This window comes from Labrus bergylta, chromosome 23 (genome assembly GCF_963930695.1).
Source record: "Labrus bergylta chromosome 23, fLabBer1.1, whole genome shotgun sequence".
NCBI lineage: Eukaryota > Metazoa > Chordata > Actinopteri > Labriformes > Labridae > Labrus > Labrus bergylta.
In genome coordinates this window covers 17,727,103-17,746,986 of record NC_089217.1, presented here as the reverse complement: position 1 = coordinate 17,746,986, position 19,884 = coordinate 17,727,103, and the positions used below count along the sequence as shown (strand labels likewise).

Below are 19,884 nucleotides of genomic sequence, written 5' to 3'. Positions count from 1 at the left end.
CAAACCTCAGTCAACCCTGCCATGAAGCAAACTTTTGTGCCGTCGTGCATTCTGTCACGTCGTTCCACCAAACTCAAAGATCACCTCCTCCTTTCATCCTCTCCCTCAGCCCACCAGGGAACACACACACTCTGCCTCTCACACACTCTCTTCATCTCTCTTCTTCTTACACACTGAGCCCAAGGTCACTATGGAGGGACTCTTTCAGCTTATAGTCAGCCAACCTTTTTTTTTTTTTTTTTTTTTTTTTTTTTGTTGCTGCTTGCTGTATGTTCCCTATATAGAGCCCATGCAGTTCAGTACAAGGTCTAACTTTTGATCTTCCTCAGGTCTTCTTGAGTCTGACGAGAGACTAGTCACCGCTGCCAGGGCTTCACATTTTGTTAAATCTAGTTCTTTTTAAGTCAAACTTGCATGAACATTAAAGGAACGCCTGTCCAAAGCACACCTAAGATTTATCTGATTCAGCAGTCTGAATACGATAAATCCAAGTGATGATTCCTGAAGTTATAGGCTTTTAGAAGTTTATTTTTGGTGTCTCACTGTCCCTCTGCTGAAGCTCATCGAGGCAACGCTGTCACCAGAAACAGAAAAAGGGAATTTTGATCCAAAAAATGTAATACAGGTTACTCTGTGATGAACTCCAGAATATCAATATCCAGAATAACTCAAATGCATGCAACAAAAGATGTAGTACACATTAATGAGAATGTGTTTTTTAATCTGTGGTAGATTTATGGAAAAGTCTTGAGATAAATTGAAAAAAGACATTATTTGGTATTGGAAGTTGTTTAGTCAAATTGAATAAGGCTGCAGGCTGGTGCAGTGGTTTGCATTGTTGCCTCACAACAAGAAGGTTCCTGTATCGAGTCCCCATCAGACAGGAGCCTCTGTGTGTGTTTGCATGTTCTCCCCGTGCATGCTTGGGTTCTCTTCAGGAATCCTCCCATAGTCTAAATACATGCTGGTTTGGTTTCAAACTTTGATATGAAGTGAAAGCGAAATAATGATGACACTTGTTTTGATACCACAACAAGAAAAAAATAAACTTCTGGGTCCCTAAAGTTTCATTGTTTTTGATTTCCAACCTCCACAAGAAGTGATATTGTCATGTTGTAGAGACAAATTGAAACCAGTGGTGTGCTTCCACTGATTAACAGAGGAGCTTGTTCTCTTTTCTAAACTGAACTAAAACTCCAAACCGTCTCTTTACCCTCGCAGGTTACCAGGCCCCTCCAGGGTTCCTGCTGCAGGCAGCGGGGCCTCCAGGAGCCCGGGCTCCTCCAACCTCAACCGTCGCAGCCAGAGCTTCAACAGCATCGACAAGAGCAAGCCTCTTCAGTATGCCAGCGGCAACGACAGAGGTGAGCACCACATGTTACTGCTTCAGACACAGAGGGGGTCTGACTGATTATACATTCTCCATCCCTGCCACTTGGTGGCGCCACTGGCTTAGACAGACAAGCTGAGGGCTGCAGAGAAGCCCAGTCCCCCCTCCTTCACCAGTCTAAACCAGTCTGCTGAATCATCCCCAGTTCTTTATTCCAAGTGAGTTCTAATGGCTGCCACAAAGTGGAGGCGGTGACAGATTCTCACAGTGTGGAGAGATTTGAGAGATGACTGCAGGTGCAAAACTCAAACGGCTTCTCTTGTCAAGCATGATGGAGCTAATGAAAGTGATTATGCCTTTGAGAGAAGAGTCCTACAGTAGCTCAGAGTCGGTGTTTTGTACGGTAGTTTTTAAGTAAATGCTTGTTATTACAGCGTCTCTCTCTGTTGGGAGTTACAATTATCAGCCTACGATGTTCGTTTAAATGTTCAAATATTTGCCGTCAGACACTTTATTTAGAATAGCTTTAAGATTTCCTTTTTTGCTCGTTGAGAAGACTAATCATTACTCATCCGCTCATGCAGATGATAATAATTCAAACCTCTCCTGAATAGTTAATGATGTGATAATGACAGCATGTGCTTTGGGCTGCAAGGCACATGCTGAATATGCAATCATTCATTTTGCTTTAAATCTTGAAGCATCACCCGTTCACTGAGAGAGTGCACTGCAGGGTTTAGTCTGTGGAGTGGAGAGGGGATCAATAGGGGGTGATAAAGGTGGAGGAGAGATGTAGTGAGTGGGATCATGTAGCAGTACAAAATAAGGCCCAAAGACGTTCTCTTTGAGTCTGTCTTTCTTGTGTTCAATCCAAACAGTATCCTGTCCCATTTGTCTTTTGTTCAAACTTTAAAACTGAGAGCAAAGAGGAGGTGGACATTTGGAGAAAGTGATGGGATCCATTGATGAGTTATCTTTTAAGAAACCCAAGTAATATAAAGGATTCAATCGATCACTTTCTTTTTATTCTTTACTGTTTTTCTTTAAACGGTGGACACGTCCTCTTCCTATAGTCCCGGCTGAAGGACCTGGAGTTTGCAGAGATATAAGACGGGAGGCGTTGGAGCTTCACTACAGGAGAGATTAAACAGTGTTTTGGGCCAGAGTGGAAGGGGAGAAAAAAAAAAATCAATTGTGCTGAAATGTCAGTGATGCAGACTGAAGCCTTCTGGGCAAAAAGCAGGTAGCAGATAAAGCAGGAGACACAAACAGATACAGGAAGTGTCTCCCACGAGTCTTTTTATACATCTGCTGGAGTTTATTTATCCCCAACAAATAGTTTGATATCCCCGTCTTATGTTCCCATATCTTTACTTACCTTATCTTTTACTTTCAACTTTATAAACCTTTATTTTTTAACATAAAAAACATGAACAGATCATTTACACATTAATTTTATTAAGTAAAATAGTTTAAACAATGAGCTTCTAGTAGTGTTGTAGTCAAGACCACACTAACCGAGACCAAGACATACCCGAGACCAGAGTGCTCAGAGACCGAGACAAGACCCAAGACATTTAGGGATCGAGACCAAGAGCATAAATATCAGTGAAAAATCATCTTGTGTGCAGTGGGCGTGTCACTCACTTAGACCGTAACACTGAGAAGGTTGCAACAGGGCGATAAAATGAAATTATGAATGAATTGAAGTTATTTGTTCTTTTAGAAAGAGGAGTTTTCCTTCTATTCGCAGTAGTGATGTGGAAAAATGGCCTTTCAGTGGTGGTGTTGATTTAAAATCTGGAGTCCGCCAAGTCTGAGACCGAGACAAGGCAGAGGGAAAGACTCCGGATAGTGGTCTTGAGATGTTTTGAGTACATCACAAGGTTCTAGCTTCAGATTTGTCAGTGAGAAAAAAAGGTGAAAGGGCCAAAACCACCAGGGTGAGACTCTAACTTCATCTTTGATTACTTTTGAACCATGTACTGTTCACTGTAATCATTTTATATGTTTGAGAATCTCACAATACTAATTTAATTATTACTTCATATCCATTATTTCTTAGTCTCTGTAAACATTAGTCTCAGCATCCACTTTGACCTCCTTTGTTTGTTGAAAGGCAAATTAAGATTGCAATGGATTTATTTGAAAAGTGTGTGAATTTATTTTGCTGAATCGATAAATTGATTGACAGGATTTGTTAGCGGCGCAGTGTTAACCTGGACAGAAATCACACGTGGTATTGAAAACATATGATCTGGTAATGAAGTCTGGACTCTGCTTGATGTGACAGAAGACAGGTTGAGGAACATTTCAAACTTTTCTCATTCTTGTCCACAACTTTTCTTGAGATTCTACTCTTGAGCCAGTTTTGGTTTCACGTGGTTACTCCAAACATAGTTAGCCTCATCTGCTGTTAAATGGAGGAAAGTCATGTTTTTTGATACAGGAATTAATGTCTGAATGGAATGAGGAGCACCCGTTAAAGAGTGTTGTTTTGCTTTTCTACTCATACCCTGGTATGAGTCTGACCAAAGAGCTCAGAGGGCACACCGTGCATTGCATCATTGTTGTTTCCATGCAACTAGCTAATTAGCTTCAGCTGACTGACAAGAACCAAAGGACATGTCGTTTTGTTGTTTAAGAGACTTGAATAAGTAAATAAATAAAGAACGGGGATGAGGGTTGCAGCTCTGAAACTGAGTGGAGAATTTGCAGACTTCCTGCAGCAAGACGCTGATTCATTATCTGTCTGACGGTGATGTAACGGGAAGAGCAGCCAAAGTTCAAAAGCATCCAACCCAGAGCGCGATAGATGCATCAACAACAAAGGCTGCAGAGTTAAGTTAAAAGGTCAAACGTGCATAACAAACTGCAGGTTTTTAATTGACCAGTAGACATGGAGTAAATATGCATGATGAGCATAAATGTGTCATTTCAAACGTCTCCATCAAAGAAAAGGCTCTCAGCTCTTGTTGTGTTAGCAGAGGGTCCGCCACCACCCAGAAGCTGGTGACATTTCTTTCCTCGGCCGCTGAAGAGAAAAGAAAAGAAGGAAGAGTCTGTTGCCATGGAAACGACAAGTCACCGCTCGGTTAAAAGAGTGGTGGCGCTGCAAAACAGCCCCCAGGGTGGGGATGAGAGAGCAGGGAGGAGAGAGGTTGGAGGTGGTGGTGGTGGGGGGGTGGGAGGGGGGGGGGGGGGCTCTCTTAAGACAGGGTTAATTGAGTGGACACACAAACAGAGAGGAACACACACAAACGCACACAAACACTTGTAGCCTCTTTCATTCACGTTCAAACGGTGCCTGAGGGCTGTCGCACTGTCTCTGAAGATGAGGGGTAAAACAGAGGACACACACACACAAGCACAAGTAGAGGATGCTCTCTTTAATCCAAATTAATATCAGCATCAGTTGGCTGTCGAAGCACACACACACAGAAATACAAAATAAGAGTGTCATTTCTTTACAGAAGCTGATTTTGGTTTTTTTTTCCCTTAGCTGTATAAGAAGAAGAAAGACATAACAGCCATGACTTAATCAGTTGGTTAGTTTGACCATCATCAAATGTTTCTTTTCTGGAGCCAGAAGTGACCATATTTGGACAAGAGGGTGGAGTTTAGCACAGACGACTTGCAGGGTTACACCTGTTGATTTGTAACGGATGCAAAAATGCAGTCTTTAAAGAATTGGAGCAGCAGAATATTTCCTGATTTGAAAGAAGACATAAAGAGAAAACTAAATACACTCACCATTATTAGATAGTGTACAATAAGATGCTAGATTCCCGTTTAGATTTTATAATCTAAATTGTCTGTATTGTAGACTAACAGATAACACTCTTCTCTTGGATGTGACGTAGGTCACTGAGGCGTTTTTAAGGCATGTTTTAAGGTTTTAGTTTCAGTGAATGTTGTCAAAAGTGTGTAAGCCAGTTATAGTCTCTTGTCCCCAGTCCCCCCACATCCCCTGCCTGCCTGCCCGAAGGAGCTTTAAAGTGCAGACTGATGGTGACTCAGAGCCAGCTGAACCCTGCTCACTGTGCTGACTGACAGCCAGACAGACGCTCAGTCTAATGGTGCATAACTTCATGCTGTCACTCTGTCGCCTTCCTCTCCTTATTCCCTTCTCTTACTCTGCCTCTGAAGTGGACTCAAAGTCATATCCGGAAGGAAATGCATCTCAGTCTGCTGGTGCATGCCTGTTTTCTGTAACATTTAAATACTATACTTATCTGTCAGGTAGTGGATCCTGTTTGTGTGTGTTGGTGTGTGTTTGTATGAGACAGGAGGGAGGGAGGGAGGGAGGGAGGGAGGGAGGGAGGAAGGAAAAGAGAAGTGCTGATGGTCGGAGTATCAACCAGACAGGAAAAATGTGACGGGCTGTAAAGGTCAATGCACAGCGACAGACTCTAAAACATTTATTTCACACGCATTTATTGTGTGTGTGTGTGTGTGTGTGTGTGTGTGTGTGTGTGTGTGTGTGTGTGTGTGTGTGTGTGTGTGTGTGTGTGTGTGTGTGTGTGTGTGTGTGTGTGTGTGTGTGTGTGTGTGTGTGTGTGTGTGTGTGTGTGTGTTTTGGCTCAGCTGGTTTCTATTTTCTTTGCACCATTTGACTGAAAACCTGGCAGAGGTAAACATATCTGTAATGCATCATGACTCAGCAATCGGGCCGGTTAACGTATATGAAGAGGCCCAAATATAAACAGTAAAAAGCAACATTTTCAATAAGAAGCTCCAAAGCATGTAGAGGCACTCAGTAGCAAAATATAGAGTTTTAATTTTCACACTTTGTGCCACATTCTTTTTCTTGAATGTCTGCATGTATGACAGACTCTTCAAATCATTTAATTTCTGTATTTCAGTGAGTTCTGCTGTATAACACAGGCTTATATGTTAAGGCTGTTTATTGGCATCACAATACAGGCTCTCAATGACTCAACATGTTTCTTAGATCTGTGTATTTAGTTAAAACTATAGACTGTATAAAACATGGACATGGTCTCAGCGACATCACCCATTGGTTTCTGAAGAGGTGTTGTGAGGCCCGACCATGGCCGTCGCTGGACTGGATCTGCTCTCTCCATCTAACTTAAGATCGATCTAGAAACAGGAAAAGAGGTGGAGGTGGAAAACAGCCACAACGCGCCCACCTGTCAGTCAACTGGACACCTCCACTCCATCAGTCGCTCCATTATTATTAAATGACTGATGGCAAAGACCGATGCAAAGCTGGCTAAACACTGAAGCTTCTGTGTTCGTGACATAGCAACCTGCATCTCGACTCTAAGGAGGAGTGGGCAGTTTTCTCCAATGTTTTACATTTGGACTGTAGTACCAAATGAAGAAACGCTAGGTGTCAGAGTTACATATTGCTCCTTTAAATGTTTATTGAAAATCTGCTGTGTTACTATAACAATTCCTGCATCCCAAAAACAAAGTACCACTACACTTCAGTGTACATGCATTTGCCGGAGCCCCTACCCAATATGCTTGAAGCCATTCCTGAAGTTAAAGGTACCTTGTAGAGTTTTCTCTAAAACAAAGAAACATGTTAAGACTGTGTGTTTCTAACCACAGGTCAAAACTCCACAGGGTACCTTTACATGTCACTAAAACCTAAAATCCACCATGTGCATTATACACTTAAACATGGCTATAAAAAGCTAAACTTCAGGACTTTATGAAAAGCTCATATCAGTGGTTCTATTTTTAAAAGCAGGAAATATTTCAGATATTTGTTTTTTTACAGTATGTGACTGGTAAGCTTATTTCAGCTCACATTTCACACACCAGTTTCTACACTCACTGCAGCCTCAATATGGAAGACATATGAAGGTTGTAGAGCTCACTTTTTTTAAAAGGTAGAAAAGCTCAATTTCTTCCCCGCTCCTTCAATCCCTTTGGACATGTATCACACGGATGAATCCAATAGAATCCCAGAATAACTTGTAAAAAAAAGTAGTTATGTTCAGGGAAACTTCCTTCACAGCATATTAGAAATAATTCTTCAAACTCTTAAAACATATTGATCTTCAAAGACTGATAATGTTGGACAGTGAATACGGTATGACTGGTTTTCTTTCCTTCTTGGTAAACATAGCTGGTGCAATCTCTTTCGGTGTCATGGCTACAACATGCCGGCCTGTCCCTTATAATCACTGTTATCCACCTGCAAACACTCTGTGACAGGCCTCTGTAGAAGTGGAAATCAGAGGATGGAAGTGTGAGCAGGAAGTTACGGCACACTTGAGTGCAAATCCCTCGAGAAGCCAGTTGTAGTAATAACTGACATATTTTCCTTTCACACAACCTGCCTTGATATTCTGCCGATTGGGAATGAGCTCTCTCTTTTTTTTTTTGACTTTACACCAAACTGAATCCTCTGAAAGTTTCCAATTTTTTTCCTGAGTGAGTTGAATGTGTAAAATCATCGATGGAAACAGCAGTGGATCCAACTGTGACATTAGAAAATGTAATGTCTCATGAAGAATAATTCCAGGAAGACTGTGACAGTTTTCCATAATCAGAACTTAAGTGGAGGCTCAAAACTTTCAGGAATGTTTAAAAAAAAAAAAAAACCTTACAGAGTCACTGAGTTTACAGAGTCACTGAAAAGTGAATACAACAACTATGAAAATAAAAAGTTCAAAATGAGATACCATGTACAAGAATAAATCACAGAATAAAAACAAATGAAGTAAATACCAGAGATTGTCTGAAATATTTCCCTAATGAGTTTATGGTCTAAGAACATGAGGCTCATTTTGTTAATAATGGCCCCAGTTAGAATTCAATAGAAGACAAGAAGTTTGGACCACAGCAGCCTGTCAACAAGGAACAAACTTTTACTCATATCTGATTTTTTTTGTAGCTACGTCACTGCTAAATGTGTGTCTTATTGTATCATGCTGTACCCCTTTTACACTCTCTGTTTCCTTTTGAACTTCACTGTCTGAATCTTTTATTCACACAAAAAGCCTTTTCAGGACGGGTGTTGCAAACTAGCATCCGCTCAAAACACTATGATACTTTCATTGGACGACAGCTTTCAGTTTGTATATGTATATATAGTGTCGGCCCCTAACAAATAAAACCATGAATAATAATAATAATAGTGAAGGAGTCAATGGGTATTCACCACCCATCCTATTGTGGTCACTATTTGCTCTAAATAAACAAGTTGGATCTCGCCAAATGGTCAAACTCAAGACCTCAAAATGGTAGCATTGGAAATTAGTTTATTTCTACTTAAATTTTCTGCCTGGTAACACATTTTTTTTCCTTGTCACTGTTACTTTGCTATATGTTTCAAAGTGCTAATCTCGCAGTGGGTTGATGTTAGGTCTCTATAAAATAGAGTACTGACTTGATCTGCTCCTTTTGTTAAGTGTCCTTAGAAAACATTGCTCATGAATTTGCGTTTTACAATTAAAGATCGTTGATGAACAGTCCGATCATGTTATGTTTTAGGACTAAATAAGCGCAGCCTAATAATCATCCTCTTTTTTGTTTCTCTTTTCTCTTCCTTGGTGTAGAATCGGTGAGGGGTATCCCAGCACCGGGTGGGATGAATGGGAGCGGTATCGGTGGGACAGTTCCCACCAGCCTCAGCGGGCAGCAGCTGGCCTCTGCCATCCCCTCACCCACCGCCGGCAAGTCCTGGCGCAGCAAGTCCATGAACCTTAAGCACAGTGCCACGTCGTCCATGCTGGCGAGCCCCACACACTCGACCTCCCCCACCCACTCACCCCAGGGCTCTGAAGGCGGCTTCCCACATGGAGGGGACGGGTCAAAAGCTGGAGCCGGTGGAGCTGGACCCCAGAGGTCCATGCTGGAGAAGTTCCGTTTAATTAACCCCAGATCGGCTTCACGGGCCTCTCCATCTATGGCGGAGATGGCTCTGCAGGAGGAAGATGATCTATCGGAGTACGGCGAGGATGTATTGACCCCCACGGGGTCTGTGTGCAGCAGTGGTAGTAGCAGTGCTACAACCAAACAAATGCCTACAAAGACCCCCGCATCATCCCTCACTGCAGCAAGCAAAACCTCCCCCTCCTCTTCATTTTCTAAATCATCTGCCAACAGCAGCAGGTCCACCTCCGCGTCCAAAGACAAGGAGGATAAAAGCAAGTTTGGGAAATCCAAGGACAACTCTCCACCCAAAGAGGAGCGTGAGTCATTCACAGACCCCACCAAGAAGAACTCCAAAATTGCCAGCCTCATCCCCAAGGGAGGGAAGCCTTCGTCGGGAAAGAAAGATGGTAGCAGCATCCCTAAGCCGGGACTTAAAGCTCCCTCCACTGCAACATCCAAGAGTCAGTCTCAGAGCCAAAGTCAGTCCAACTTAAACAGCAGCGGCAACATAAGGGGCGGGGACGGGGAGAAAGCCAAGCTGACGAAAGGAGGGCAGGGTGGGAGCTTCTACATACAGCGCTCCATCGGGGGCCCAGAGGGGAAAAGGACCAGCATGACCTCCTCCACCAGCACCTCCGCCCTGTCCGGGTCCAGTGGGATGCTGGCAGGGGGAGGAGGTGGTGGTGGAGGAGGTGGAGGCGCGCTTGGTGGTAATGGAGTAGTTCAGCTTCCTCAGCAGCAGCAGCACAACCATCCCAACACTGCCACTGTGGCCCCCTTCATGTACAGGTGAGACATGCTTCATATGTTTGCCTTAGTGTATGTGTGTATATGCATCACAGAATGTATTCATGGAAGTAGTCTTTGTGATGTCACCCATTGGTTTCTGAAGAGGCGTTTGGAAGCCAAAGGATAGTGGTCGCCCTATTGGAAATGTTATATCCACCTAATGTTCTCCACCTGTCAATCAACCTTTCATACCCCTTATTATGCAAGTATGCATAACTCTTAGGCTTGAATAATTAAAACCAACCCACTGTACAGTGTGTATTCAAAAATAAATTAGATTAGACTAAATAAATTCTCTGTACCAGGTTTTAAACATGTTTCATTCTCCTGTAAAAATGGGGCTTCTACACTGGCTTCAGTTTTCAACATTGGAGTTCCCACTTGGTATGCACTAGCATCCAGAGGGAACTCTTCCTATGGCTCATAGGAAGTAGAGAAATGAATGGACAAGTACAATGAGTGAGCGAAGCTGTTCATCTCCATCCCTCTAAAAGACTCCCCATGAGACTCCAACATATTTACTGTTTTCTCAAAGTCAAATCTGCAGTCATTCAGACACACACACATACAGTATGTTCACTCACTCACACACCACGATATTGTGGAGCACTCACAGCAATCAGCTGGCGCTCCCCTCTGTGCATCTTGCTCGCGCCTCCACATCTCTTCACAGTCATTACAGAACAAATTAACATCCACTGACTCCCGCTTGCCAAAGCCTATTATTTAACTGTCTGGGATGCATCTTTGATGTGAGGATCCAGACTTGGATTCTTATGACAGTGTTCGGGAACCCTCTCCCTTCCCCTCTCATTCAACTGGTGTTGTTTTGATGCATGCAGCTGGCTCGTGGTTCCCCGTCTTTCAGGGGTTGCAGGAAGTGGGTAAATCTGCCCAGCAGGGCCGATTTTCTCTTACAACAGCAGAGGTAATCCGGGGGGGGGGGGAATGGAAGAGCCGCCAAATTCTCTGGGATGCCTTTTGTGCTCGGAGAGAAAGAGAGTTAGGAATCCCATTAAACAAGACTTAATCCCTCAACCCTTTACTCCCTCTGTCGTCTTCCTCCTTCGATGTGCACAGTCAGCTCCGTCACATTCAGCGGTGCCTCTTTCCAGCATTTGCATTACTCTAATCCCACACGTTTAGCAAGTTAATCTGCCATGGCTATCAGTACTGGGCAGATTGTCAGTGATAATCAGCTATAAAGAAGCAAAACGGAAAACTGTAAAAGTACAAGACTGCCTACTCACTGAGTGAAAAACTAAACGGAGAAACTGTGGTTGTAGAAAGTGTACCATCTGTGATGTCACCCTGAGGAACATTTTGACTCTTTGGCTTCAGTTTACAACATTTGTTTCGTAAAACTGAAGCTAGAAATTTCAATTTTAGGAATGAAAGAACAAGTACAGCAGCTCCCAACATAACTCCCACTCATTTTTTTTTTAGCAAAATCAGCACCAGAAATCACACGAGCTGTAAAGAGGCCATCAAGTCATTGGGAACCAATGTTGCATTAGTAGAGGGATGCTGGAAGTTGAATTTCTGACTGCGAAGGGTTTAGATATACATTTGAGAAACTTCCCATAAATAAAGATTTGATTTTAGCATCAATAATTATACCAACCATTTATATAGGGATCCTTCTTGATCTTCTCTCATTATCATAAAAAACCATAGGCCTATTCATACTGTCCTCTCGAGGTGGGATGTATTAACGACCCTGGGACATTTTGCGCTCCCTGTGAATGCTCTGTAATTGGAGAGGTAGAGTGATAACACCTCCACCGGGGCGAGACCGGATGGGAAACAGCGCTGTGTGTATGTGAAGCTCCTACTGTGCCATGCTCTCTCACACTTCTGCAACGCTGTAACCCAATGTGAATTCACAACCAGGGACACCAACATTACTCCGTTGCGGAGCCAATATGACGCTGGAGCTTCTTTACATTGCTGTTGCAAAATTGCACAATGAAAAGGGTTAATGTCTGCATGCATTCACCCCACTCTATGCTTTCTGTGCTGTGTCACATCGATCGTGCAAATAAACAAAACACAGTTAAATGTTGGCTGAGTGACTTTGACTAGCTGCACATTTCATTCACAAAAGGATATGATGGATAGTTTATGAGCCAGGACACACTTGTAATCTGCTTTAAGAGAAAGGCAGTTTTGAATTGAATCATTTGAGAGGGTCAACACAACATTACCGGGCAGCAGTGTGCCTGTGGTGCATCAAGGAGAATGAGTCTGTACACACTAGACAGTTATCATAGCCTGAGGTTACATCTCCGACTGCTGCTACATTTCAGCAGCGCGAGCAGTGTTTTCATCACCGAAACCACATTTCCCATCCAAACTTAAACAAGTAAATGGAAATTGATGAGACAGAAAACTGATGATGTCATTCAGGCTTTTTTTTTTTTTTTAAAGATTTATTTTTGGGCTTTTGTGCCTTTAATGAAGAGAGAGGACAGTGGATAGAGTTGGAAACCAGGGAGAGAGAGTGGGGAATGACATGCGGAAAAGGGCCATGGGTGGAAGCAAACCCAGGCCTCCCGCTTGAGACGACAGCCTCAATACATTGCACCATTGCGCCACCAGCTCACCCCTATTCAGGCTTTTATTAACTGATATCATTTACCTTTCTGTCTATGATGGCAATTATTTGACAATAAGGAAACTTTGTTTATTTCTTGCTGCTGCTGGTCTGACATGTTTGTTGGTGCAGTGATGCATTCAAATTAAGTAGACCAAATGATGTTATCAACCATTCTGCTAAACAATTTTCTTCTTGCAAATGTCTGGCTGTTAGCATCTTACCTCACTCTGCTGTGAGGGCTCCATCACACTATGAAGGAAACACAGTTATAACAATGCACACAGTCTGCGAGGCGTCAGAGGATTTGGAATTGTGACCTTTAAATAGCCGATGTGACAGGAGGTTTAGAGCTCCTGTGAGGACGTGTTTGGCTGAATATGAATCCAGCTCAAATGAATACTGATTCAAAAACCAACAAGCTCCATCAAGAATAGTATAGATTACATCTTTATGGTTCATTTTGCCTGTCAACAATGCCACCAGGTTCTGTGTCAGATTGTGCACGCTGACCTGAATCACCTTTTTTTATTTTTCCACCAGAAATTGTCCACAGTTTGTGGTAGGTGCAAGTGGCAGCCTCCGGTCTTGAAAAACTAAGCCAAAACAGAAGTGCAAAATTCTGCAGTTTGTTGAATGTCCACTTGAGGCTGGCTCCAGAAACACCTGAAGTCACAGTCACACCACAGGCCAAATAAGCAGTTTTTTACAGCATAAATTAACATATTTACTGCCTGTTATAAAAACATAATAGGTCTGATTAGTTATTGTTCTCAGTGGCACAGTGGGTGATTTTTAAAAAACAGATCCATTTTGATTTTCAGAACGATATGTGTTATTCATAGTTAGGCGTGTAGCTGACATGACTGACAGGTGGGCGTGATGTAACGGTTCTTCAAGAGGCTGAAAACCCACCTCAGCTCCAGCTCTCAGCCTGTCGTTAAGTTGACTGAAAGTTAGACTGAGACAGGATTTCCAACATGGCGTCTGCTGCTGATGAGCCTCCAGAGCCCCCTGCAGGAACAGATGGCTGACGTCACTCAGGCTTCATCCATACAGTCTATGGATAGGTGTGACAGTTAAAAGACAACAGAATGATTCTTTTCATGAATACATTACATGCATGTGCAGAACAGAATCAGCAGAGAGAAAAGACATCAAAGCAGGGGTCGCTAAGATGCACAAAAATTGAAAGTACCCCACTCATTATATTGTGACGCATTAAAACTGAACGTCTTGCCTTCAAAGTAAAGTCCGCTTTAATGTCGCTCCTCCACATTTCTCCTCAATAAGACTTTTCTTTGTGAGCCTGTTTCTGTAGCTTCCATCTCGTCACCAGAAGCTGTCAAGCATGCCGACACAGAAGTGATCAGGCCCCCTGCTGTGCTACAATTCACCATCATTTTCAGCCCAATTAGGCTTCTTTGTCTTGTTGTCTTTTCTCTTCCTACGCCCACTTTAACTTGTTGCCTCTGCCAAGTTTAATAGAGCAGTGTGCTTGTGGGACTTTTGATGCATTTAGTTTGCAGGATTGATTTGACACAAAGGGTTTTCCGTGATGTGATTATCTGAGTCCTCCGTGTGCTCCTCTGTCCACCAGTTCAGAGTCAGAAACATGGACTAGAAAAGGCAACATTAATAATACACAGGAGCTGGTTTACAATGTGATGCTAAGCTGTCATTTGTTTTTCTGCACGGCTTTCTCCATCAGTTGAAGATTGTGGGAAATACTGCGACACCTCCTATGTTAACTTCTTGATAGAATAACAGCCCAGTTCTTTTTTTAATCACCTTTTTTTAATAACAGAGAAGGCAGGATGCAATAGCAGGCAGGCTGTGAACTTTACAATCAAAATCTCAAATTGACACCTCAGTGTTCATTGTTCAAATGTTTTCTTTTCCAGTAGCAGAATAAATCACAGAGGCATTGTCCTCTCCAAACCCCAACAGACCCTGTGATGTAAACCATCACTTTAGAAGCCCTGAAAAATGTTGTTTCACAATAAGAATCTGAATGTCTCACAAGAGGTCAGAAGGTGCTGTTTGAATCAAGTTGCAGCTAGTTTCCTGTGTTTAGCTTGCTAGTTGATTCATTTCTTTTGGCTGTGGCTTTTGCAGCAAGCCTGAAGTGGACCCTCGAAGAACTGCAGTTTCTTTGCATTGGCTTCATTTTTAACTCCATATGTTGCCAATTGGGTAAAAAAAAACATGCAGTCTTATGCAGGAGTGACATAGCTTTGTATTGAATAGCTAACTCTGGTATTAACCCCTCCCTTGTTCATTGTTAGAAAATAATCATTCATTAATGCAGTAATCAGTTATTTTATCTGCCTTCTCATCATGGCTCCAAATGATTGTGTGCAGTAGTGATGGTGATGATGTCCGTCTGTCTGAGGCGAGGGAAGAAAACGTCTTTTTCTCATGAGCTGAAGTCACAGGCTGATGCTGCTGTCGCAATTGGAAGCCAGGTTTTATCTGCAGCTCTGCAGGTGGTGGCGGCGGCGCTGCTTCTGTGTGTGTGTGTGTGTGTGTGTGCTGCGAGTACGAGCGGTACTGAACACCATACTGTAGCTTTTGCCTAGATAGTCTGTGTGTTTGTGTATGCAGGATTTACAATGTGTATTTTAGGATTGTGTAGGTCTATTTGGAGATGTTCCTTTGCATGCTTCTCATTTTGTGTGTGTGTGTCACCTGTCACAGTGTTTAGCTGTGTGTTTGTCTGTGGCCGTCACTCTGTTATCGACAGGTTTTGTGGGTTTTTTTCTGTTCTCTGTGCGTGTGTGTGTAGGACTGTTATCTCATGCGTTGGACTCTATCTGTGTTACTTCAGATCAGTAAACAAACAGCAGAGCGTGATGCAGCTCAGGCTGGAGGAGGAATGAGGAGATGCACACACACACACACACACACACACACACACAAACACACACTCAGAACCACTCGCAGAGAACATATCATCTGAGACTGTCCCCTCCTCTCTCTTTAGAGGTGTCCATCTGTTGAATTTGGACTAAAAGCGGACTCAGAAATTCAGCCTCTCTTCTTGTTTGACGTCGCAGAAACACAGGCGACACACTGAATGCAAAGATTGTGGTTTCCAAAACAAACACAATCACCTCTGTTGCTGGCCTTTCTGAACCTCACTTTACAACACAAGGGTTCTGATTCAGTCGCTATCAGCCTTGTGCTGCTGAGGCCACTCCACAATATATGAAAACCAAATGGTGCAGTTCAGTGAAAGAGAAAAAAAAACTTCTATTCTTAAGATAAAATGGTGACAGATTCACCAACTATCTTTCCATGTCTTTAAAAGCCTGAGTGATAAAGTACTTATCTGATATTATGGAGCTACTATCAGCCTATCACTGACCTATCATTGTCTCTGTTTATGTTAATATGGAGGGATGGTACAGGAAACAGCTCGAGGTGATTTAGAGATGATGTCATTGTGACGTCTTCTCACTCTTATCTCATTTAGGACAGCAGACTGCGGTTGCAATTGTTTGACATTGTTATAATAACATTTAACATCCGTCAAAAAAGTTTATTTTTGTACCAGCTTGACAACCTATTTCGCTACTAGGAGTGGAAAAAATCAACCAATTATCAATGACAATTATCAACCAGCTGGTGCAAAATATTAATAATTAAAATTTTCTTCAATGCTGCGCTCCATGTAACTTCTTCATGAGTCCTCACGGTGGCACTTGTGACATGAACGAGCGCAATGTGAATAGAAGTTTTCGACAGCGGAATCATGTCAGAGAGCGGTGAAAAAAAGTTGATGATGGGTGATAAGATGTTAAACTCATACCAAATGAATACATCAATCGTTGTCTTTACCTTAAGTTGATCAGATGTTGTAATGTATCTTTATATGATCGTCTTACAATATACACATTTTTGCAGAATCTCTATATTCTTTTGGTATTATCGTTGTCATGGGCAACATAACACATATCCTATCATATTGTTAGTTATCCTGTGATTCCCAGCTGTAGCAGCTTCAATATCTGTGTTTGTTTATCTTCCTCCTCTTAAATCTTCCCATTGGTTGGCCTCTATCTGTTCTTACAAAGAACGAACACTTTGTTAATGTGAATGAACATTTATTCAACATTTTGCTGTTTCATTTCCCTGTGAATGAACCAACATGTCAAAGGAGCAGCTGTGTCCGACTCCTCCCTCTGGGGCTGTTTAGAATTGGCTGTAGTCGAGCTTAAGTTCACCAGATATTTCAGCCTGTCTTTATAACGGCTGTGTTTTAATATTATTTGTTCTCTTGTGCCTGCAGGACATTCTCAGAAAACGACTGCACCATGGTGGCCCCAGCCGACCCCTGCCTCAGCCCCACCAAGGGAGAGCTGGTCTACAGCAAGACAGCCAAACAGTGCCTGGAGGAGATATCAGGTACAGAAGGTCCACACACACGCACACACACACACACACGCACACACACACACACACACACACACATCAACACACACACACACACACACACACACACACACACACACACACACACACACACACACACACACACACACACACACACATCAACACACACACTATGGGCTCTACATGTATGACACTTCTCTGTGTGGGTGTGTGGTGCACACATAACTTAAATGCATTAACATTTGACTCAACCATTGTTACATTTCAAAACCTTTATCCGCTGGTCAAGATCTTCATTCAACCTTTGTCGCTGCGTGCTGCTCCACATGTGAGAGAACTTGTGCAGACAACACATTTACCCCCTTTAGCAGAAAGACTTGCTTTATCTTGCATTGAGCCTTTTTTTTTTTTTTTTTAATGGATTATCCATCTGGCTAACATTTAGAAAAAGCAGACTGCAGAGTCTGTTGGAGTCTAAATTGAAGATAGTTAAAGGGCAGCTGCAGGATGAAAGAGTTTGTGAAGGCTACTGCTGTGGATAGAGCAATGCACTGGTATCCTGCAGTTGGTTTGTGTGTGTGTGTGTGTGTGTGTGTGTGTGTGTGTGTGTGTGTGTGTGTGTGTGTGTGTGTGTGTGTGTGTGTGTGTGTGTGTGTGTGTGTGTGTGTGTGTGTGTGTGTGTGTGTGTGTGTGTGTGTGTGTGTGTGTGTGTGTGTGTGTGTGTGTGTGTGTGTGTGTGTGTGTGTGTGTGTGTTTGTGTTTATGTGTGTATCAACTGGGGGGATCCCCGTTCAGTGCTGGTTTCATGCAGCAGAGGGAAAAGGTCAGCGCTGACAGACAGACACAGGGAACATCTGTGGCTTGTTGTTTACATCCCTGCAGGCCACCATTATCGGGTTACAATCCCAGCGCTGCGTCCACAGCCATTGTATGACACCTCATTAATATATATTTCCGCACCAGTTATTGTTCTAGGTCTCAGTGAAGGGTTGGCTTTTGCAGTGCGTAACTTGAGATTTTTATTCAGACAATCTACAGCGCCATGAGGTAAGATAGGTGGAAGAATGAAAATGCTGTGTTAAAATGTTCTTCTTGTATCATAACAAAAGGACTACCGCCGCCTGCTGGCATGAAGAGATATTTCCTCTCAGGCATGTGCAGAACGTACGTGGTGGTTGGCCGTCGTCTGTAATCTTTGCGGTGTGTTCAAGTGCAACTTCTTTGGCCAAGACAAAGGCATAGGGAGTCGACGCCACAGTCAGCCTCCGTCGCCATAAGTTTGTTTCAGTCTTGTTTGGTGAGTCGGGGCGGGCCTTAAGGGGCGGATACCGTATAATCTAGATATATGGGTTGTACCTGTATATAAGTCGTAGTGTGTTTTGGGTGGTCTCATAGAGGAGGAAAATGTTTAATCTGTTTTCCAGTGTGTTAAGAAAAGTCCACAATGTGCAGCTTTGGAGCTTTATCAAAGTGGCTTCTGTTGTCACCATGTAGAGTTTGCGGCGCTGCTAGCTAGCAGTACGGTAGTTTATTTCTCCGCCTACACTGATGTTGAGAGTTGTGAAGCAGGACCCACAGCACTGCTCTCTTTATCACAGGAGACTTTACAATCAAACCAGAACTCCACAAGGTTTATTTATGTAGCAGTACATAAATAAATACCTACATACCTCTGTTTCCTTTTAATGCATGGTTATGACCTCATGAATACATATCCCAGCACGCTATGCGCATCAAAGCTACGGCTTGCAATACACAATTAATGGAGTCAAATTTTGACTCATGTCAGATCGCCTGCAGGGGATGTTTGTAGCAACTTTGCTTTGGGTCATGACAGCTCACGTCTGTGACATAGCTTGAGATATAATTTGACCATAAAAACACCTCTCAGCGTTTTACAGTATGCTGCTGTATTGATTATTGATCACACAGGTACAGTATGAAGAATGCAGCACACTTTCAAGATGAAAAACAATGTTTTAAGAGTGCATCTTATACGGCAGAATTTAGGGTACTCAAATCTTTTATTTTGTACATTATGTAGTTTTTGTTTTCATTCGACTATCAATAACACCTTTCCAGCTGAAGAACTACTGCGTTCATTCAAATTGTATGTTTTGTTTTGGGTGTTTTTTGAATGAGGGAATTCTGCAAACATCTTGATTTCCCTTTAATTACTGTCAGTGGACATCGGAGTGATTGAGCTTCTGCAGCTGAGACCTCAGGGTTGAGGGATGTTTGACCAGTTTGAAGGAGCGTCTCACCACAAACTGAAATTGAGAGGGTTCAATCAAGGAACACATCATCAAACACAAACAGCTGGCACTGAAGGATTCCATTGTTTCAAATGGTCAGAAATGAAGACTTCAGCTTCACTGCTTCGTTATCCGATTACCTTTTCTGACCCTGACATACATCTGTAATATCTAAAGTAGAGGTTGTGTGGCTTGTTTGAGGTTTTGAAATAATGCAGGTTTCCACTACTGGGCATTGCTGTAAATGTTCTGTTTAATCAGAAAGTTGTACTTGATTCAAGTGGTTGATATCTAAATATGGATCATGATCATCCTTGTTATTAAAACAATAGAACAGGTCAACTTTGATAATAAACGGCAAACTCAATGAAAACCAAGACGTCAGGTTCAAAGCCCGGAGTAGAAAAACAACAGCGTGTGATTACGGGTTTGGTTTGTCCGGCTGTCAGTGACATTCCAAACCTTTCTGCTTTGCTCGCGGCTTTTCTGAAGCCCGTCATTTGACGGATAAAGTTAGACTGCAGCACCGACCATTCCCTTTGTTTGGAGGCCATTTCAAACACTTGCCTTTTCTGTTGTTACACATTTCATGGTTATTGTACATCTTTCTTTCTTCTATAGATGGTCGTAAAGGAATCTCTGAGAGGGAAGTTTAAGTG

General features: G+C 42.6%; 1 protein-coding gene across 1 annotated transcript in view; it reads left to right on the top strand.

Moving 5' to 3' along the window:
• Positions 1–19,884, top strand: part of nav3 (neuron navigator 3) — a 225,412-nt gene that overhangs the window by 114,976 nt on the left and 90,552 nt on the right. The window contains 3 exon segments of the mRNA XM_065951515.1: positions 1,222–1,364; positions 8,869–9,976; positions 16,867–16,982. Of these exon segments, the coding sequence (XP_065807587.1) occupies positions 1,222–1,364; positions 8,869–9,976; positions 16,867–16,982 (1,367 nt within the window).